Source organism: Lissotriton helveticus, chromosome 8, assembly GCF_964261635.1.
Source record: "Lissotriton helveticus chromosome 8, aLisHel1.1, whole genome shotgun sequence".
NCBI lineage: Eukaryota > Metazoa > Chordata > Amphibia > Caudata > Salamandridae > Lissotriton > Lissotriton helveticus.
Window position 1 is genome coordinate 1,036,949,520 of NC_136069.1, and position 23,671 is coordinate 1,036,973,190.

The 23,671-nt window shown below is 45.4% G+C and overlaps 1 protein-coding gene across 7 annotated transcripts in view; it reads left to right on the forward strand.

Annotated features, from left to right (window-relative positions):
• UPF3A (UPF3A regulator of nonsense mediated mRNA decay) overlaps positions 1-23,671 on the forward strand; it is a 726,694-nt gene that overhangs the window by 291,592 nt on the left and 411,431 nt on the right. For all 7 annotated transcript variants that reach the window (XM_078657881.1, XM_078657879.1, XM_078657878.1 and 4 more), the window contains 2 exons: positions 13,561-13,616; positions 13,725-13,883. In XM_078657881.1, coding sequence (XP_078514007.1) covers positions 13,561-13,616; positions 13,725-13,883 — 215 coding nt within the window. The remainder of the gene's footprint in view (positions 1-13,560; positions 13,617-13,724; positions 13,884-23,671) is intronic.

The following is a 23,671-nucleotide window of genomic DNA, read 5'->3' on the forward strand; positions in this document are numbered from 1 at the left end:
CTGAGGTCTTGTTCAGCTACAAACCTATTTATGTTTGGCCTCCATTACATATCAGAATGACTTGAAACGGTAGTCACATCACATCGATCCACACTTTTTGAAACCATTAATTTGTTGTATGATTTTTAGTCAGGATTTCAACCTCAATGGAATAAAGAAGCAACCATTTTAAACTGCAGAAAAGTGCTTCACACAAGGGACACACATGAAGCGTGTGCGTTCATATTCCTTGACATTTCCTTAGCATTCGACTCAACTGAGCATAAATCCCTCGTCGACTAGCTGATGTCAAATGCCGCAAAGGTGGGGTTAGCCCAAAAATGTTTCATTTTATTCCTAAGAGGCGCCTGAAAGGGATTTTGTTTCAAAATTCTTACTTTAGTGTGCTATACACAAAATTACTTAGTGGTTCAATCCAAATTGATTCTGAACCTTTGAACAATCAGAGCATATGTCAGATTAAAGAATGTTAGCACTCAATAAATGAGAAAAAAATGTTGAAAAAACACAGGAATATCTTTTTTCAAAAAGTACAATGTTTTTATATAGATAACATACAAGAGGATACAATCAAAGAAACATTATATAGCAAAACACCATGAAAGAGGAATGGACAAATCAACCTACAGTTCATGAATGTATACAACTATTCCAAAATGATTAGAGTAACATGTCTAGAGATACAAAGTACAGTTACTAATATACAATAAATATTTGGGAAATAGATGGGGGAGTCGCCAGTGATTGTGCTACGTACAGATCAAATTAACGAGCAAACTTTCTTTTAAGCCTTACACTCGAAGTGAGGTTTTCTAGCTCATGTATATAGTTGCAAATTGCACTTTTTCAACTGTAAGTTGCACCACTTTATGAAAAGAGTCCATGAAACAATAGATATACGAATGTCCGTCCAGTGTTGAGAAAAATCAAAATTCTTTACTGTTCTTTGTAGTGTTGACAACTGTACACCAAATAGCCAATGCGTTTCGTTCTTCATCAGTGCTGTAAAACAACATTTATCCCCTTCGATGCTCATGACGAGCTCAGCTCGTCATGAGGTATACCTCTCGTGTGCTCATGACGAGCTGAGCTCGTCATGACCACACTCATTTCCATTATGGCCCAGCACAGCAGAGGAATCTTTTGAGCACCCAAGGTGTTAAAAACACTTATATAATACATTGTAATGAAATGCATAATACTATGCAAATAATTAATTACATATAGACAGTTATTATCATTACATAAAAGACAGGAGAGCCTAAATCATCTACAAAAGATTTCAGATACTCTCACTTTTTTCCTTAAAAACCTCACAGATATTTGCATTTATGAATTGAATTTAGCAACACTCACTTATATTACCTTTATATCTATTTTCAGATAAAATTATTCGTACTTGTCGGTATTCCTTATTTGAACATTGCAAAAAACACAACATCACATAATTATCCAATAGTTGGACTTAGTGCTTACCAAAATTTCGAGAGTTCTGCATTGCATCTCAGCATTTGGAAAGAAGATAGAAACCAGAGAATTTTAAAGGGCATTCCCAGGTGCTCAGCTAAAATATCCTAACTACAACCGATCCAATTTCATCGAATAAAATCCTTATATTGGAATCTATACCTATCATATATTATAACAAAATTGCACCTACCAAGACAAATAGATGTATCCTAATTCCGACCCAAATATGCGAGCGTAATCATCTACTGTGCTCCACCGCTCTTTTGTTTAAAGTGACTTCAGGCAGAGACTACTTACGTCTAATTGTGCCTGCAAGATATCAAGAAGGAGAAAGGAAAGGTATAGTCAAATCAACAACACTATGAATGCACCCTAATATAATAATTCTAACCCTGTCAAAAAAAATGAGAGAGAGATGATACAAATATCCATATCCTCCCTAGGACCTATCATGGCTCAATACTCCAAATGATTTTATTATGGTGATATGTCCCCAATTTAATCCCAGCCTTTCCCGCTGGTCTCACGACCCAGTAAAACGAGCACCCGCTTACCCATTCAACAAACTGCATCAGGTTAAAATCTAGCTCAAAATGCAAAAAATAACAACAGCTGATGTGCCTGCTATAAAAATATACACCTTTAAACGTCTGATCTGATTTTACTTCTTGTATAGTATATATCCAGTTGTTTCTAGAATCACAAACCAAATTCATGGCTAATGCATATTTAGATGGTTACAAATTACATGTTCCCATTTTTTGGATACCTAGTTTCTCTGAAAACATCTTCTGTTCTCAAACCCTCATAATTATCCAATACCAGAGCGCAAGGCCATTTACGGTACTATCGCTAAATGCAATATATTAATTTTTAAATTAAAGCTTGTCTCTGACCGATTCCACCAGACTCAAACATAAAATTGCTGTGCCCGACATTGTACTATAAAAGGGCCCCCACATCCCATCCACTCGATGTTTTATTTTCCAAACAAATGCGGTTAAAACAAACCCCATTTCAGAAATGACTTCAGACGGTTGCACTATCAACAATTCTCCCGTCACAGTGTTATAAAGGCAAACAGTAACGCCATTATTCTTTAAAAAAGGCCCACGCCTCATATATACATAACTAAATAGGGAGCACACTCGCCAAAAAGCCTCGTACTCCCGCTCCGTAGCCAACAAATTTTGTAATATACAAGCGAAAAAAGCCCGACCTAGCACCTCTTATTTAAACACCTGGTTGCGTCAGGTGGCGTCAACGTAAACCGTTACAGCCAAGTGTCAAGATACCCGGGTTAGGGACCAATCAAAAATTCCTATTACATCCTTTCAATTTCAAAAGGGGATGTTACAATGAAAGTGGGAGGGATAATTAGATTTCATTCAATGCACAGAAATACCCATGCTAACCCTCAAGCACCCAATAATGCTCCATAAAGTAGAAAAAACCCACAAAATTCCATCAATCCCCATGCACATATAACAAAGATAATGGGGTGCAATTTTATTGAACTTTAACTACCGCTTGTTCCGTCATGGTCGAAAAAAACGCCTGTCAACATACACACTTGTAAGCCTTCCCAAAAACCAAGGGCACATTCCTCCCTGGTTGGGCATAGCTCAATCGGCAAATACAGAGTACCACAACTCCCACGACCAGGGGTTCAAAACTCCCATCATGTATTTAAGAAACCCCAATTGTAAATTGTCAAACTATTATTATTGCTTCCTTTTGGTCACAAAAAAGAGCTTTCGAGATAACTTATAGATAAGTAACAAATAAGGAAGACACAGACTTCTGTTTATCCTTTTAGTCACAAAGGAAAGATTACGAAATACAAGATGGGTAGGTAACCATTACGGAAAACACCAACTCCTATTGATCCTTAGAGGCCTGAAGGAAAAATATTGGGCTACAATGTAATGGGCTTTAACCAACCGCACATGCAATTGGAATAAGTAGCAGACGAGCATCAGCTCAGACATACATATCAGCGCAGATCGCGGATAATTATTTCCGTTCTAAGATATGGCTCAGATAGCAGAGAAAGAGTATAACAACTCCCACAGCCAAGAGTTCAAATTTCCCCAGAGGGTACAGGACAATCGAAAGTTCAGTAGCACTCAGTCCTTTACATTGGGCATATGTTCATTTCTAGTAGAATCACGTACAATTTTGTATCATTAAGAATTACATATTGGGTCCACATTATATTGATAAATGTAAAATCCATATTTAATCCCTCAATAGACACCACCATATAACCAAATTATTACATTCACAATTTTATATAATGGCATTTTCATTTATCTACATGGGCAAATCAACACATTAAATCTTGCTGCACCATTTGTTAGTTTTATCCACAATATATTCAGACCCTTTATTTTAAAATTACACATAGGTAATTAGCCACATTACTTTTTTAAATCATCCTACCCAATTTTCAGCTTCTGATGATAATGTTGTTCTCCCTAATATGTCAATTTACCTTAAAACATACAAATATCCAGAAAACCACATAAAAGACCACATAAAGTAATGTAACTCCTCGTCAGTATTATGTCCCATCTTGGTACATCGTAACCGGCAGATCCAACCTGCCTCATTTTGGCAAAGGGACAGCTCCCTGTCCCCCCTCTCATTCTCAAAGGGATATGATCTATGCCATGGAACCAAACTTCTGGTCTTCCTCCATGACACTCCCTCATAGTGCAGTCATGGGATATCTAGTATCCTGATGCCGGATCGCCCTTATATGGTCTTGAATTCTGGTTTTAAGTGTCCAAGGTTGTGCTGCCCATATATATATTATTTCAGTGCCACCCAATTACATATGTAACAAAAGTGGTTTTACATGTTATCATATGTCACATTTTATAGACCCGAGAGGTGTTATAACTAAATTCTTTGAGTCTGTTTTTGCCGAATTGGCATACATTACAATCTGTACATGTAAAAAAAACATTCACTTAAGTGGCAGCCAAGTATTACTTATCATTTTAGAGATCACGTAACTGGGACACAAGAGATCTCTCAATGTCCTTCCTCTTCGATAAGTCACTTATGGTTTTGTTGACATTTCCCCCATTACTCCTGGCACTTCCTGCAGCAATTTCCAATGTTTTTAGAGAATTTTATAGATATCCTGACTATGAGGCCTATTAGGATGGCGGACGGACCTGCGTCCGTCCGCCACCCCGAGGTGGAGAGACCGTCCACAGGGGCAGCAGCGGTCCCTCCGTTGCAATTAGGATGTGACCGCCACCCTGGCGGTCACATCGCGTATCTTTAACCTTGCGGCGGGTGCTGCTTGAAGCAGCACCCACCGCAAGGTTAAAAATGCATGATTTGCCTGCCGCTTTGTGCATGTAAATGCAGGGGGGTACCATAGGTGCACCCCCACCCCCCCTTCACCCTGGGGGCCCACAAGGGGCGCCCAGAAGCAAAGTTCCACATGCTTTTCTACGGCGGAAAAGCCGCCGCGGAAAAGCATGTTTCAACGCACATCATAATTTGGCCGCGGCGGTGAATCCGCAACCTCCGGGCCGGCGGTGGCTTCCACCGGCCCGGAGGATGTGGATTCACCGGCATTATAATCTACCCCTATGTTTGTTATATTTTGGAAAAAAATTAATTGAAGACCCAGTCTTTTGGCTAGCATTAGCAGTACCACGCTCTTGTAATGTGGATTCCCTGGATTTCTGTATTGCTTTCCTTTCCGCATTATCTAATGCCTTTTGCTTATAGCCTCTGTTCTCAAATATTTTCCTAGTTATCTTTAGGTTTTCTCTAAACAAATTGGTATCGCTGCAGATCCTACGCACCCTCAACATCAAATTGCATATCGACTGATGCTCCATATTAAATAAAGCATCAAGAGATTTAACGCTAGAGTGAACTTTGAAACAGTGAAGTCTCTTGTTGAATTTGTCTCCATACCAAGACTCATCTGGGTCCCATTTCATTACCGACCGTTACAAAGGGTCTCGGTTATATGCAAATTGGTTGAACGTCCTGAGGATGGTCTGACGGACAAACGCCACAACAGACCGAAACGCTGACTCCCTCTTCTATTTCCCAAATATTTATTGTTTATTAGTAACTGTAATTTGTGTCTCTAGATATGTTACTCTACTCATTTTGGAATAGATGTATACATTCATGAACTGTAGGTTGTATTTGTCCATTCCTCTTTCATGGTGTTTTGCTATATTAATTTTCTTTGATTGTATCCTCTTGAATTTTATCTATATAAAAAGTTTGTACTTTTTGAAAAAAGATATTCCTGTGTTTTTTCGACATTATTTTCTCATTTATTGCGTGTTAACATTCTTTAATGTTCACTAAGACTCTTAAGGACAGAGAAAGGAGGTTGGCATTATTTCTGATGAATAAAGAGAATGTTACTCCTTGTAGAGGAGATGCCCCCTCTTCAGTGGAAGATTCTGTGACAAGTGCCCGACTAAGCTCTTCATGAAGCCAGTGCATAAAAGGAGACTTGTTTAGTTTCCCGAGCATGATTTATTTGGTAAAGGGCTTGCAGCTACCTCATCTGCTGACAAATCTGAGTATAAACGCTATTGTGACCCAACTGTGGCAAAGAAAAAGAAGAAATTCGCAGAAGAAATCTTTTTGAGACTGTCGACGACAAAATCATTGTCGACGTCGAAGATGTTGACAATGTCTTCACCGTAGACTACTACTCCGTCGTCTACAACTTTGCCGCTGTCTGTGAAGGCACAGTTGACTACGAAGACAAAGCCACCACTGACTGTTTCATCAACGGCAAAGACCATTCCGTCGAAGGTGATCAACGTCGACGGCAAGATCACCTTACTATCGACGATGAAGACTATGCCGTCAATGTTGATGACCATACCAACGACGTCAGTGACCATATCATTGACGGCGATGACAGTATCATCGACAGCATCACCGTTGGAGTCCTCACAATCAATGAAGATTATGTGAAGTGATGTTTTTTCACCTTTAAGGGTGATGGATGTGCATCCATTGCAATTATTGCACTCAGATCAAAAAGAAGAGGCTAGTGATTATGTCTCACTGCCAGCTTGCTGCCAATGCAATTGGATGTGAGATATGTCCCAGATTTTGAAGAGGATGCAATGGAGGATGAGGAGTCCTACAGTGAATATGTGTTTAAGCTGGAGTACAGGTCTGGAAGTATTCGAATGGATTTAAGTCAGAAACCACCTAGATATTACAGAGAGCCAGATGTAGTCCAAATGCCAACGGCCTTCTTATCTACATTGCAGCAAATGATAGATACTTTTACAAAATTATTGTTGCACCACCATCTAATAATCCTAACATGGGGTTAACTGCTGCTCCCACCCTCCTGCCTCCTCAACCTGGGCCTTTGCCTGTTTTACCTGCTAAGCAGCCATCTCCACCACCACCTCCTCCAACACCATGGGTATCGGTCCACGGAGAGGACATGGATGATGCTCTAATGGCTATACCTCTTCAGATGTAGAAGAAGAGGAAGGTGAACTGCCATCAGAGGGTGATGGAAGGAAAGATGATGATAGAAATGTTATTGTCCCAAGTGGAAGCGATGGGCCAATTCCACAGCATGCTACAGATGATATCTCTAAAATTCATTCGTGGATGACCTCTATAGATCAATTATGTTTTGTTTTCTATATGACTTCAAAGAGCAACCTTGGAAATCCATTAAATTCATACCTATTCTTAACTATGTCTTGTCAGAAGCTCTGAAATTGAAGAAGACACTGGCTACCATTCCAGAGGTAATAGCTTGTCTGGAAAAGAAATACAGAGCACCATATTTAGCTCTGGCTTGCCTCACTGGTCATACTAGGCCGGTTTCATTCATTGGTTCAGCAGCTCAGAGAACGACCAAGACCCCAATAACACCATTGTCTAATTTGTCAGACAAAAATAACAAACATATTGACAATCTGGGTCAGAGAATTTTTTCAATGGCATCAACCTCAAGACAGCAAATGCCCTGGCGATTCTAGGTTGGTACGATCGCCAGATGTGGCATGACAAAGCTCCATCACTGGATCTTATTCCTGAGGATAAGAATGAAACAGCAAGAGCTATTATAAAGGAAGGAAATCAACCTCTTCTTCCATTACTGATTGTGAGGAACTACTCACCGATGCGGCCCCATGGGCGGGAATTCTCCGTGATCAGGCTCAAGACCAACACAAGGAAACTCCCGATCCGCATCCATGCCGTCTTTTCGTCTCCCTACAGAGAGCTGGGAGTCAGGACCCGGAAGAGGATGGCAGCAACCCCGGAAGTCATCGCGGAGGACCAATGAAATTGGCGGTGTGCGAGGAAGAGGGCGGGCACTTGCACGAAGCTGGAGAGCGGGAGAAGACGTCGGGAGGAGCAGCAAAGACGGAGACACCCTGCGGAGAGACCAGCACGGAGAAGCCCAGGAGAGGAGATATTGAGGGAGAAGAAACAGACGAGTCCTGGTGTGAAGAGTGATGGATTCCACCGGAGGACGCTGAAGAGCGGCCGCATTCTCTGAAGAGTTTGCGGCAGGGGCCGGTGAGTGAGGGAGTACAACGAGGACTGGAGGGAGGTGGGAAGGTAACTGAGGGTTGCGGGAGGAGAGTAATGTAGGTGGCAGATTGCACTGTTTGTCATGCTGATGCCTATTGCTGTAAGTGCGACCTGTAACAAAACCCTGAATCTGGTTATTATTTTCATTTGCTCAATATAATGAGATGACCCGAGTCTACCTCTATTAGGGTCTATTGTGGTTTAAAGTTCTTAGTTGGACGACGTGGGATCCATACTTGATTTCCCTTTCCCCCCTCACTAGCCCCTTCCCTTCCATAGCACTGATTCCAAGCTCTAATTGTGCCTAATACTGAACACATCCAAGGTGTGGTGACGGGTTACCCCACTTGATATTTAGGAAACTGGTGTTCTGACGGCTCCTTCTCTTTCCTCTTTTATGAGCCTCCGGGGAACCCCCTTCGACTCCGAAGACGAGGAGCCTGAACCATCGCCCTCCACCCCAATATTTAAAGAGGAAGAATCACCTGAAGAGGACTTTTGTGACGCCCGGACATCTGTTTTACCTGAACCTAAGCTTGTTGAAAATGTAACTCTACCTGTTCGTAAATTCATCCAGCCTCCTCGCCTGTATATTAAACCTGCGCTCCCACACTGATGCAGTGATGAGTGTTTCAAAAACTGTTCTTTTCCAGTTGTCAGAAGGCAAGGCTGGTTAAGTTCTACAGCCTTCCGTACTGATGTCCAAGCTAAAATCCTGGACATGCCTTTTGATGGGCTCACTCTTTTTGGTAACATGTTGATGAAGCTCTGCATGGCCTTAATACCTACACAGATACAGCTAGGACTGTTCCAGTATCACATATTTGGGTCCTCTATTTTTCGTGACTCACGGGGATCACAAAATGCCAGAGCAGGTTTTTACCAGTATGGACCATAACACCCTTATTATCCTCAAAGACAGTCTGGATATGGTCAAGGATATTCCATTACTGGAAACCAAAGGCAAACTTACGGAAGGTTTGAAGAAAGGAAAAGGATTCCTCACAAATTTGAACCAGAGATAATCAGATGAGAGCTTGACTCCCAGCTCAGCCCCTCTTTTCTGTCTGGTCCTCAGATGTTCGTGGGGGGAATTTCCTTTTTTGCTCCTGCATATATAATATATCTCAATACAATGGGGTTTTACAAATTGTCCAGTCAGGTCATACGTTGAAGTTCATCCAGAGACTCCCAGTCTATCCATCAAGAAAGGAACATCATCTTCATTTGAAGGAGCTTCAAATGGAAATTCTCCTGCTTCTTTCCAAGGAAGCCATAGAAATGGTCCCCAGATCGCGAAGAAATCAAGGTTTCCATTCTAGGTTCTTCCTAATAAAGAAGAAACCTGGTCAATAGAGTCTAATACTGGACCTTGGAGAGTTGAAAATGTTTCTAAAGAAGCAGTCATTTTGGATGCTCACTCTGCAGGAAATCCTCTTGATGATTCAGGAATGGGATTTTATGACCTCCTTGAACCGTTGGAATGCGTACTTCCACATAACAATTACCGAAAACACAGGATGTACTTACCAGCTACAGGTGCTCCCTTCTGGGCTCAAATCCTCACCAAATATATTCACCAAATGTCTTTCTCCAGTTGCAGGTTTTCTCAGGAGTGAGGGTCACCAGGTGTTTCCATACCTTGATAACTGGTTAGTCAAATCGCCATCCTGAGAAAAATCAAGGGCTTCCACAAAGGCTTGAATCAATCTCTTCTGAAAAGCAATCAAAGTGAGGCAATACAAACCCTAATAGGTAAGATGGCCTCATGTATAGGTCTCATTCATTTTTTCAGGCTTCATTTGAGACCTGATAAGCAGGAGCTGGATTCCCAATGGACGCAGGTGCAAGTCACATGGAAAGATATGGACTGCGTCACATGGCGCTTGAAACCAGCTCAGATCTGGTGAAGTAATCCATAAAACTTAACTGCAGGTCTTGCTTTCCTATCTATAACAGAAAGACTGTTTATTCGCCATGGATGTGTCAATGGACAGATGGGGAGCCCACCTTCAACAATAGGAGTGGTCAGATGCAGAGAATACACTCCACATCAATGCATTGGAACTCCGCTGCATAAGACTGGGTTTACAAGTGTTCCTTCCCAGATTGGCAGGAAAGCCAGTCCTTCCCAGATTAGCAGGTCAGCTGGTCCTAGTCAGAACAGAAAACACAATTTCCATGTTCTACAAAGTCAAGCAAGGAGGAACATGGTCCAGGATCTTTTCAGAAGAAGCTCAGTTTCTGTGGAACTGGGTCATTTGTCACAGGCTAGACGTTGCTGTGGAAGATCTGCCAGAATGATCAGGCGGATGCCCTCAGACGGCATGTGACAGATTGTCACGAGTGGGAACTAGAGCACAATTGATCTTTTGCCACTCCAAGTCACACGAAATGTCCGTGCCACGCAAGCAGGTTCTGGGATCCAGGGATGATGGTCAATGCTCTTTCGATCAGTCAGTCCAAGATATTTGCCTACTACTTTCCTCTTTTTCCCTAGAGCCCCAGGGTTTTAAAGAAAGCGAAGATAGACCTTTGCAAGGTGTGCACAGAGATGGAAACCCCTGCATAGAGCAGGTTTTCAGCTCATTGTTTGGAGGCCATGCCCAGCCAACGTCCAATGATTTCATGTCGGTAGCAGTCTCATAAGTCTCTCAAATTTGTTTTTGCGAGAGTGGGAGGTCACCTCCAATATTGCTGGGCCCTATGCCCCACACTCCCTCCTGGCTCCCCAAGGCTCATTTGATAGTCGGCGGGGATGGGCTGAAAGCTTGTCTCCTTAACCTGCCCCTTCAAGATCCTGCTGCCTCCTCACACAGTGAAAGTGGTTTCAAAGTTGTCAGATCTGTATCCACATAATATGGTCCTATATTTTCATTCCAATAGATTCCCAAGATGGCAACTGATGACCATAGTACACATTTTAACCAGCGGCGGCACCTATGCAGTGGCGGAGGAGCATCACCCTACAGGCTCAGAGCCAGCAGCTGAAAAATATAACAATATTTCATTACCATTTTATTTTTCAGCTGCTGGCTGAGCCAGCATGTGTAGGGAGGGGTAGGGCCATGGGAGGGAGGAAGAATGGAGTGCAGTACGCACTTCTAAGTGGGAATGTCTTTTTGGCTGGCAATCTTAAACCGGGCCAAACAGACATGCGCATTCAGGTTTCTCTAACCCGGCTGTATACCTCAGCTGGGTGGAGAAACAGCACATACTCCTTGTGCCTAAGTGGAGTGTCAAACCAGCCTGCTCAGGCCAATCCTATAGCTGCTCTCATAATATGAGAGCAGCGTTTGGATTGTCTGAAGAGTCTGTCCCAGGGAGTGTGGGAGCAGCAGGAGAATGGAGGATCCCCAAAGAGCGTGGCAGCCACAGGATCAGTTTTTTTTTAATTGTATATTTTTAATTCAACCCCCCCCCCTCCACCACCACCACTGTTTCTGCCCTGCTGCCCCGCCACTGCACATTGGCAGCAGCTGCAACTGATCTTAACCAATGCCAGGCCTATTTACAAATGATACATTTGGTCGTAAACATATCATGACAACCAAGTTTACTTGCGCATGCCAGGAATTAACAAAGGGATTCCTGGCAGGTATTAACCCTTTCAGGTATTTGTCAGTGGTGATGGGTTCAAAGCGATCTCCTCACAACACACCCGCCCCTCCTAAGACGGTACAAGTACTTTAAAAATTGGGAGGTTTGTGTAACCACATAGTATGGCCTTATATTATAATTCCATCTGAGCCCCATGATCATCTTAAAGTTATGAGAGCAAAGCTACAGCCAACTATTACAAATGGCTTGCCTATCACCAGGGGGAAAGTTGGTAAACTATTAGACCTATTAGTAATTAAGACTTATAAAACAATTTTTGGGATCCCCAGATCAGTTAGCCAAGCAGAAATAAGATTGGAGTTTGGCCTCTAAATACCTGCTATGGTGTTGCAACGGTCATTTTTGAAATGCATTTATTCTATGTTTTCATCTGACCCTGTTTCCTTAGCGAACATCTGTTGGCTTGAAAAAAATTATTCTGCCTATACTGTCACCTGGCAATCCTACATTTCAACTTGCCTTCGGTGTTTTGGTCTGCAGATAGGGCACACCGAATTGACAATGCCCAACTTTAAACAAATTTAAAAAAAAGAAATCCAAGTCAACTCCCTTAATGCGGATAAAACAACCTTAGCGGCAAAAACTCATGCATGGTTTGTGATTAATTCACATCAGTCTCTGCAAATCCAGCTGTACCTGAATGCCTATTTCTCGGCCCTAATAAAAGATACATTTCTAAAAATTATATTGGGTATAAACCTAACTAAGAAGGGTATGCCGACCTGGATTCAGCAAAGGCCAAGTACTAATTGTAGACTGTGTGAGTGGCCACATGAAACCCTTTTGCATATAGTATGTGCGTGCCCTAATTTGCTTAAAATTTGCTGCACACTTTTAAAACCCCTATTTCTTAAGACTGGGGTAACTTCGGTCCTTTAGGCCCTTATTTTATGTCTATCGGGTGAGTCGATTCCACTTCTATGTCAATTGACAAAGTTTTTTGCTATTGCTGCAAAATTATTGGTAACAGCTGTTTAAGGGTTATCTTAATGAATCATGAATTATTGTGGTTGTTTTAAGGTCGCTGGCCCAATAGAAATTATGAAAATACTGACACTTTCATTGCTTATTTGCACAGTGCAGTCATCCTGAACGATTTAGTGCCTATGCTGCTATCGTAATTTGATCCAAAAGGAATTATGAAAACACTGATGCACTTTCTTAGCTTGTTTGCACAGTGGTACTCAATGCGTATATATTCTATGCACTAGGACAACCTTAGATAGTAGGTTCTTAAATTATACAGAGACACCTTACTGCTCACTTGCACTTTGAAACGTAATGATACAGTTTGTGTTCATAGGTATTTTATAGCATATTTGCACAATGTAATATCATGTTAACTGTTTTTATTGTATATTCCTGAGTGTAACTATAATTTGCTAGTAGATGTTATTACGTTCATTTTAAAAGATGTTTACAAGTGTTTTCAATATTCCGGTACGGCATGTAACCATAGATAACATTCTTTTTGTACAGGCGCTTATTGTCTAAAGAAACTGGAATAGTGTCTCTTTTATATAGTTCTGTTTTAAAGTTTTAATTGCAATGATTTTTTTTTCATCAAGCAATAAAAAATCAATTCAATTTATCTGAACCCCAAGACAGCAATATATGGCCATAACCCACATTTTAACCATTGTCGGGCCTATTCTCAAGACATAAATGTGGTCGTAATCATGTTTACGGCCAAACTGACATTACGCCTGCCAGCAGTAATTGACAAAGTGATTCCAGCAAGGTGCAAGCCCTTTCAGGTGTGCACAGATCTCCACCATGGGTTTCAAGTTCTCGGCAAATATTCAAGCAAAATAAAGTCCTCTGTTTTTTCTTGACTTATAGAAGCATACTTGTGTAAAGGCTGCATGTTAAATTGTATTATTTTTGTTTTAGCCAGAAGATCAACTCCTCTCTTGGAATTTATTAAAAACAGAAAATTAGAAAAGCAGGTAGGCATACATTTTAAGCACGTTTTTTTTCTGATCACACAAGTTCAAATTCAAGAAGTTATCCGGAGACCCATCCATTAAAAATGTGTTTGCATTTTATTTCTATAGAAAATCAGAGAAGAAAAAAGAGAAGAGAGGAGAAAAAGGGAACTAGAGAAAAAACGCATCCGAGAGGAAGAAAAACGAAAGCGTAAAGATGATGAAAGACGAAAAAGGAAAGAGTCTGAGAAGCAAAGAAAAGTTTCAGAAAAAGATACACAGATTCAGGTTAAATTACTTCTAATTCGTCGAAAATTCGCAATGGTGAAATCCTAAATAAATTTTGTTTTACTAGTAATATTAGAATTTGGAGCTGTTTTGTTTCATGCTTTGTTTTTCCTTAAAATATCAACGAATAACCACAACAATCGACTCAGTATTTCTAGTAGCTTTTGTGATGACCCAGGACATTAAAAATATATATTAAGAAAGCAAAAATAACTACCTTATCAATCCAGGCCCTTATCATTTTGAGGAATTCTCCAACTGTTCCTTACAACTGCTCAAAAGTAAGCCCTTGGGAAATGCTTCTTTGTTATTATAGAGGGCAGTATGAGATACTTTAATGGCATATAGTTAGAAAAGTATTGCCGAAGAAAATACACTTAAAGCCATTCCGAGTTCTTTAGTGAATATAACAATGGGAAGAAATTGTATTCTCTTGTTTATACTGGTTTTTTTATCTGCATTTTTAGAGCGTGAGTGTTTGATTGATGCATGACAGTACTGTTGGCCTTGTTTTGCCAACTTTATGGCTTTTCAGTTGCAGTCCTATGATGGTGATAGGACGCTGCCTAAATGAAATACCAGTATTTGTAAAGCACACAGCTACCTCCAAAGTGGTGTCTCTGCACTGGGGACCAGCAGGAAGATTAAGCGAGCTATAGCCCAGAGTCACATGGTGCTTGGGTAATCTGCCGCCGGCACCGGGGATTGAAATGTGAACCCCATAGTCCTTAGTCAGGCACCCTGGCCGCTGCGCCACACTTCTTCCACTACTTCCTACTGTCCTGTATGAGCATGACCAATCTTAGGCATGGTTAGAGTGATGACGTGTGGTGCTGTTGGTTACAGCATACTGATGGATATCCAATGACGACTAAAAATGGTATAACGATGGGCAGTTGGATGTATGTGAAACAGGCTGTCCATAATTGGGGAGAGGAGTTGGCCTAACATCTCGGGCGGTCAACCTCGAATCTGGGGAACTGGGTTCGAGTCTCGGCAATAACGCTGAACATCCTGTGATTCTGGGTATATCACTTAATCTCCCCTGCCTAACAAAATAAATGAATGTGTCCTCATGTTATGCAACTGGTGCTATGTAAAGTGCTCTGATACCTGATTCGGGTCAAGTACGTGCTATATAAATCTCTGTAAAAAAAAAAAAATTGTACTGACTGAGATGATGCTTAGTGAGTCTTAGGCAGGATGGTGTGTTCATCCGGAAATATTGTTTAACGTAAAGCTACTGCATATGCATGTGTGGTGTTAAGCACAACCAGATCTGTTAAAATTGCAGATGTGACCACTAAATATGGGGCTTATGGCATTTCCCTCTAGAGGATAAGTGGCATACAAACGTGAACCAAGCGACAATGGATAATGTGGATACAGTTTGATTAAGAGTTGCAGCACTTGTACAAAGAAAATGAAAGAGACTGCATCATCGGTTTTAGCTGAGTTGTAAAGCAAAGTGCATGCCTTCTTGGCCCAGGAATCTTATTGAGGCCTTCTCTAGAAAACACACAAAATATTTGTTTCCCTGCACCCACTCTGCTGGTAACTTAGCACCGAGGACCTTGGGGATCACATCTGGTGTATATTAACAGCCTTGAGCAGTGTCCCCATGTTACAAAGAGGGAAACAAGTTAAATAGTTGTACATGCTTTTCTGACTAAATAATTGTGTTGTGAAGAAGCTTGTAGAAGGCTTGGGACGAATCATTACCTCTACGTCCCTCGTCCTCGACCCAGTCATCACTAATGAGGTATCCCACAAGACAGGAAACAAAACAGGAAACGCCTTTAGGCTCCACCCTCCCCTCCTGCCAGGTGCTATATTACACCCAACCACTAGAAGCACATCCTGATTTGTTTCCTGTCGGTGGCTAGCATTAAACCCCAGCTCCTAACACGCACTATCTTGGAGAAACGGCCGCTTTTCTCAGCACATGACTAATGGGCAAGTGAAATACACAAACCAATCCGTGACCATCAAGTCCTTGAAAATCATGACCTGGAATGTCGCAGGACTCAAAACACTGTTACAAAATCATGTTGCAGTGACATTCCTGGAAGAGGCAGATATTATCTGCATACAAGAATCATGGGCGACTAATCCTCTCTCACTAAGAGGATACGCAGAACACGGCAAACCTGCAACAAAGACCAACATATTCGGAAGACCATCAGGGGGGATGTGTGTCTATATCAAGCACTCGCTGGAATTAGAATTCAAGGAAATAAATAACCTGCCCAACATGCTCCAGGCGGGCATCCTGAAAGGCCCCCTTTCGATCAACGAACCTCTTCTATCTTGGTGATCAATATCTACCACAACCCGCATGGGTCTACAGCCGATTTGTCTACGTTAATAAATCATCTAGAGGCCCTGCTATTACAATTCCCGGCGTTGGATTGCATCATTCTCGGTGACCTCAATATCCACAATATAGGAGTCACACCTCCACAAAGTCACCAATCCGGGGCCACCAAGGCACTGAACGCCCTATTAAAATCTTACAAACTGGCGACAGCACATTCTGTCCATCTAAAGAACAGGCCAGGGGCCTTTGTCGCTCCCACGTACAACAACCAGACCACGATTGACTATATCATCTTAAGTGACAATCTGCAACCTTTGATGTCGGATTACTCTGTTCACCAGCGCAGGGACAGCGATCACGCCGCCTTAATAATTACACTGAACTTGACAGCAAACTCACGCCATAGGCTACAATACATTGGGGCTGCAAACGGCAAGCAACTGATAAAGCTACCTAGAAGAATTAAATGGGGGCAGACAGCAACCATCACGTTCAATAATTGGACAAACTCGTGGGCAGGCTGGCCACCGAGTGACCACACAAATGGCGCTATAGTAACATGGGATGGAATCACCGGGACCTTAGCGGTTATACTTCGAGGGGACACAGCAAGGGTAACCCGTTGGCACCCACCATCCACACTCGGATTCAATCGGGCAATTAAAGAAAGCGCCAAAAATCTGAACAAAAAACGAAAAGTGCACCGGAAAAATGGCACAGCTTCAGACAAAAAACAGCTACAAGAGGCCGCAAGAAGCCATTCGAAGAAGGTGTATGCCGCAAAACGCGAACATTGCGAAGCACAATGGCTGAAAATCTTTGACCTGCTGAGCCCTGGGAAATCACAAGAATTTTGGAGCTATTTAAGCAATCTCGGACGATGTCCAAATCACAGAGAAAACTCCCTCGAGGACTCCACCTGGTTTGCCCACGTAAAAACCCTATACAATGAAGACCAAGCCGCCCTTCATTCTAAGAATGCATCTACAGCAAGAGAAGAGCCAGATTCCACCACCCACATGAAGGCCCTGCCTGGAAAACTACTAGTGTAGAAGCTCCTCTTCTCATGTACGAGAGGAGGAGATTTTGATGGGGAGAGTATCCGGGATTGCCTTGGGGCTGTTTTCCATTGGTTCCAACTGAACAGCCTCAAGTGCAATTCCGAGAAATCTGAGGTACTCTTCTTTGGGTGTGATACCGAGCCAAATTGGCAGGCCTGGTGGCCCATTGACATGTTTCCTCCGTCTTGTTCCTCCAAAATGGCTAAGAACTTGGGGGTCAAGATGGACAATGGGCTTACCTTAAAATCCCAGATTCTCGGGGTGTCGGGCACCTGTTTTGGCCTCCTCAGGATGCTGCGGAGGTTCCTTCCCCTGCTGTCTGAGGAGCACAGGAGGCTGACGGTACAGGCTCTTATCGGGTCCAGGTTAGATTATTCTAACAACCTCTACCTGGGCCTGCCAGAGTACCTGCTGCAACGGCTCCAAGTGGTGCAGAACGCTGCCGCAAGAGCCATTTTTGGCTTAAATAGGCGGGCTAGTGCAACGGGGCTGTTGAAGACCTTGCACTGGCTTCCAGTCCGGAAACGGATTGCCTTTAAGGCTCTGACCCTGGCCTATAAGGCCCTTCATGCGGTGGGAGCAAAATATCTTCAAAGGAGACTGACTTTTTATCATCCGACTCGCTCTTTGAGGTCGGAGTCTCTGTTCCTGGCGGTTGTTCCGCGAGTGAAGAGAGCCCGTTTGGGTGGTCGCTCCTTTGGTTTACTTGCACCGCAGTTGTGGAACTCCCTGCCGCTCTCTCTGCGGGGAGCAACCAGCTTACTTGCCTTCAGGAAGGGCCTTAAAACGTGGTTGTTTACTCAGTAGATCTTATTTTGTATGCTTTTCTGGTTTTCTTTTTCTTTTTTTTCTTTTTCTCTTCCCCTTCTTTTAAACGTGTTATGTTATTATGATGCAGCTCTCCTTTACTAAAAGCGCCGGGATACTCTTTTTGAGTCGCCGTGCGCTATACAAAAGATTAAATAACATAACATAACATAACATAACATAGTGTCCACAATTAAAAAAAAAAATCAGGCATAATGGCACACCGGGCCCCACGGGCCTCCCAGGACTATTGTTTAAAGCGAACATAGAATTCTGGGCCGAAAACCTGACCCACCTATATGCCGAATGCTGGCTCCTGGGAGATGTGCCAGACTCCTGGAGAGGCTCGCTCTTACACCCAATCCATAAGAAAGGGCCTAAATCAGACCCGTCTAACTATCGAATGATTTCCCTCCTGGACATCGAGGGCAAAGCCTATGCCAGTGCCATCTTGACAGATCTTGCAGACTGGGCAAGTGAAGAAGGTCTTCTGCCCCTCTGCCAAACCGGATTCAGACCCGGGTCTTCAACCGTGGATAACATCACTGCTCTTTCTTACCTGGCCCACCAAGCTCGGTTGCGCAAGAGTCTCCCTTTATTCGCCTGCTTCATCGACTACTCTGCAGCGTTCGATGGGGTAGACCGCGCTATCCTATGGAGAAAGCTGGCCCAATGGAACATTAACCCGACCCTGTTAAGAGCAATCCAGTCGTTGTATCAAAAAACTTGGGTCCGAATTAAACTTTCGAGCGACTTTGCATCTGAGAAGATTGACACGGATCGAGGTCTAAAACAGGGGTGCGTTCTAGCACCACTGTTGTTTAATCTATACACAGCAGACATGGAGATAGCCCTGTCCGGGGCAGCCCTAGCCACTCCAAGGATCGGTGGAACCAAAATCCAGTTCATGCAATACGCTGACGATCTGGTACTCCTGGATCACACTAAGACAGGCTTGCAAAAGGCGTTGACCGCCCTGGCAATTTTCAATGACAAGAACCGGCTGTTAGCTAACCCTTCCAAGTCAAAGATAGTAATCTTTGATCGTTACCCAAACAAAAAACTAGCCAAATGGAGACTTGGCCACCTGTCTTTGGAAAGCACACAGCAATACACTTATTTGGGTGTCTGCTATCACGAGTCGGGGCTTTCTGGCGCTCATTTAAAGAAAATCCAAAGCAAAGGGAAAACCATCACCTATGCGCTCTGCAAATTACAAGCCATCTTACATAGCCCATCGACAATGGCCATCCAAAGAGTACTTAAGGCAAAACTAATGCCGGCCCTCAATTATGCCCAACAAGCGGTTCCCGGGCAAGCTCAATAAGGAACTGGAAAAAATCAACTGCAGAGCGTATAAGAAATTATTCTTACTACCGAAGTGCACCAGAATACCCTTGTCCGCCTAGAATTTTCGCTCAACCAACAAAAACTGGAAGAGATGGCAGCTCTGAGCAAATATTACTTTCTCATAATAGCGGCACAAGACAAGACACTAAAGGCAGTTCTGAAATATATTTTCAGGGAACCCGGGAACCCTTGGTCAACCACCCTCACCATGGGGAAGGAACTCCTCAACCTCACCACCGATCATTGGAACCCCGAGCTAGTTGATTATACGGCAATTAAAAACGCCATCAAAAAACAAGTACGTATCCGTTCCCGGGAACTGGATTTGGAGTCATTGGCAAAACGAGATTTCCATGAGTCCCTATGCCTGCCGCACACAGTGCATAATCCCAAATACCATCTTATGCAGGCTGTGGGCCGTTCGGCCCATCACAAGATTTTAGCCTACAGACTACACCCCTTGCCCATTAAAGAACTATATGCACTCGAACGACAGGACTGGGATTCCCGGAATTCAGGCTCTGCAATTACAAACGCGAGTCGCTGGCTCATCTATTACTTTGCTGCCCGACCTTGCGCGCAGCACGTAGCCTTTATCTCAGGCCAATCCTATGACAAATGGGGTCACGTTCCGCAAAGGAGGCGGTCTATCAACTATATACATTGACCATAGTAAAGCAAATGGCCTCATTTGGAAAGTTTATCCAACAGACACGGTCCAAGCTGATGGCCACCCAGGGCACAAACGATTAGAGACTTTGCAGACGCACACGGGGCTGCCTTTGCATAGACACTATTCTCTTGAGCTTATCAGCGTCCAGGGATCCACTATATAGACTTACCAGCCGACTCACTTGCTGTTTTAATCTTTTTGTAATTTTGTACTCTGTTTTTAATGTAATGGTTTTGAGTAACCAAACAATAAAAATCAATCAATCAATCTGTCGGTGGTTTACTTGATGGGAGACGCTTGGGTGAGTGCCGGGCACTTACCTGCTTCGCTTGTCCTGTGGCTTCCTCCTCTGCTGGGCTTTGGGGGCTCCCGTGGACCGTCGTGGGATGCTATGGAGTTGGGCTGCTGGGCTTCCCTGTCTTCTCCTGGGCTCGGGAGGCCTGTGTTGCGGGGCTCCACGGGTCTCCCTGTTCTTGCTGCCCTGTTTTCCTGCTGCGAGATGTCCGGGTCGGTGTGGATGTTGCAGACCTCCGTTTTCGCTGGTTCCCGGTCCTCTGTGCCTCCTGGATCGATTTGGACTCCTGCTGCGGCTGGCGGTGTTTTGGGCGTGTTTTTGTTACGTCCCCCCCCCGGGGGCGTTCCTGTCCTCTGGCCTGCTTGTGCTTGTGCTGGCTCTGCCACCGTGGGAGCGGGCTCGTACTGCTGGGCTTCGTCTCTCCCATTCCCGGGATCACTCTCCTTGCTTCGGGTCCGGGGCTGTCGGTGTTCGTGCCCGGCCCCCGCGTTGGCTGCGGGGGCCGGGGCGTCCTGTGGTTTCGGCACAGGCCCGCCTTTCCTTCGGACGCCTGGGTGTGCTCGGGCGTGCCTGTTGTTCCGCTGGGCGCTCTTCCTGCGAGGGTTTCCTTGCAGGCCCGCGCTTGCTGTTGGCCGCCGGTTCCCTTTTGGGTGACGCCCCATTCCACGACTGGAGCCTCGGCGGATGCTCAAGGATAGCAGCCAGGAAGACGGGCGCCACCTGTCTGCTCCAGCCGCGGGGCCCGTTGCCTTTGGCCAGGCTTTGCATTTCGGCCACGGAGCTGTGGCCCAAAGGTGAGTCTTGTACCTTTTGTTGTGCCCGCCCTCACAGGCCGGGGTTCGGATCATGCCGATATTGTGCTTGTATTTCCATGTGGTGCATTTCTATGTCGGACATCGGTTTTGATTCTGTGCGAGCTTCTGCTGTGTCCTTGGGTTCCTCTGTTGCTGCCCGTCGGACCCTGTTGCTGCGGGATTGGAAGACGGACGCGGCTCCTCTTTCCATTGCCTTTGGGTTGCCTTTTTACTGGTGCCCGTCTGTTTGGTGGCTCTCTTGAGGGTGTGCTACTTTGGGTCTGCTTATGCATTCCTTGTCTTTCGTCTTCTTCCGTCCCGTGGGGATTCCTCCTTCTCCAGTGCCGGGTCGTTGCCCCGACCTTCCGGGTTTCGGCTGTCTTCCTTCGGGAGTCGGCGTGGCCTTGGCCGGTCTTTTCCACGGTAGTTTCGGGAGGCTTCCCTGCGGGGTGCTGGGTCTGGCCCGCCTTGGTGGGGGACTTCGCCTGGTTTTTCCTGCTTGGCGTTTGACGTATTCCGTCCTATGGGTGCTGGCTGTTTTGTCTCGGGGTTCCGGATCATGTTCCTGTCCCCCCCCCTTCCGGGGTGGTGGTGTCTCCGACTCCTCGGGACGCCTCCCGCAGTCTGGCCGTGCTTGAGAGTCGGCGCGCTTGCGGTTGTCCCTGTGCCTTGGGGCGTTCTGGGGATAGGTGTCTGCTCCGCCATCTGCCTTCGGGGTCTGGGCTCGTTTGTGTCGCAAGTCCCGTTCGTACTGGGGACTCTCCTGTGTGTGTTTCCACGGATCCAGTCCGAGTGGGTGTTCTCCACTCTTGTTCTCCAGTACGCTTTCTTCATGTTCGCTTGGCTGTGGGGGTTCAGGGTTTCCTGGGCCTCTGCCTGGGGGGTCGGCTCTGGCACTTCTACCTTTTTCCTTTTGGTCTGCGGTCCGCCCTCCCCCCCCCATGGGTGTTCGCCGCGGTGGTGGCTCCCTTGGGGGCACATCTCCATCTCCTGGGAGTGTCCGTGTTCCCCTGTCTGGACGACTGGATGGTCTGGGCCCCGTCTCTGGTGGTCTTGTCCGGCCACTTTTCTCTTGACCGTGTCTATGCTCAGGGTTCATGGGTTCTTGCTTCCCTTGCCGTAGTGTCTTCTTGCGCCTGCCGCCCGGTGGTCCTTCATCGGGCCGTGTTCGTCTCTGTGCTGGTCACGCTGTTTTTTGCCGGACTCCCGGATTCTTTGTTTCCAGTCGTTGTGTCTGATGTGGTTGTCCCTTGCTACGGCTGCCCTCCTTTAGGGGCTGGAGGTTCGGGGTCATGTGGATGCTTCTGTCTTCCCCGTCCCCTGGCCGGTGTTCATCTGCGTTCTCTGCTGTGGCATGTTCAGCGGTGGGTCTCCTTTTTCCTGTCTTGGTCTATGCTGTTCCTGTGCCTGTCTCGCTGGCCATTGTAGCTGCTCTCCTTTGGTGGCTGTTTTCTTCCCACCTTGCCGAGGTGATGTGTGTCCATTTGCCTCCCCCTCTGGTTTGTCCACGGATGCCTGTGCTTCCGGCTGGGGTGTGGCTTTGGTTCGTTGGCCGGTGCAGGCCCGTTGGCTTCCGTCGGAGTCCCGCAGGTCATTCGGCGGCGGGGGCTCTCTGCCTTGGAGGGGGCGCTTCGCTTCTTCCGTTTTCGTCAGTGGGGTTGCCGTGTTCTGGTGAGTTTGGTCGACTGGGTGGCGGTGACCTTCGTCTTTCTCCTGGGCGGGTCCCGCAGTTCCTCCCGGTGTCTGGCGGCCTGCTCATTTCGGATTGGGCTGGGCAGCTTCTTCTGGCACTCTCTGCTCAGCACCTTCGGGGTGTGGACACCATGGTGGCGGTCTTCTTGTGTCGGGGGTTTCCTTCGTCTCTGCCCCTGTATCTGGCTCCCCGGACCTTTCGGATGCTTTGCATGAGGTTCGAGGCTCCGCCTCTGCCTTGTTTGCCTCCCGTTCCCCTGCCCTGGTTCCCCTGTTCTGCTCCAGGTCCCCGGAGCGGGGCGCCTGGCGAGGGGGGGGGGGGGGGTGTTTGCCTTGTTTCTCCGGTGGCCTCCTTGGCTTCTTTCTGCCTTTCCTCCCTTCCCTCCGTTTCCCGCCTTCTTGCTGCGGGTTTGGCGGGGGGGGAGCTCTGGTGGTGGCTGTTCTCCCGCGCTTGCCCGGGTGGTCTAGGCTTCCTCTGTTGCTGGGTCTGACTGTGGGTCCTCCTTGGATTCTACCCCACTGCCCTTTTCCTCTGGGGTCCCCGTCTTCCGCCCTTCTGGTTCCTCTCTCCTTGGCGGTCTGGTGGTTGTGCGGTTGTCTTTTGGGGTCCTTGGTCTGCCCGACCGCGTTTTGTCCGTGTTGTGGGCCTCTCGTGGGAGTCCGCTTTGGCTTCTTGTTCCTTGCGCTGGCCTTCTTTTCCTCTCTTGTTCTGTCTCCTGCTTGTTGGGGTACTTACGGCCTTGCGTTGTTCTTCCCCGTTTTTGCTTCTTCTTTGGATCTGCAACGTGCCTTGTCT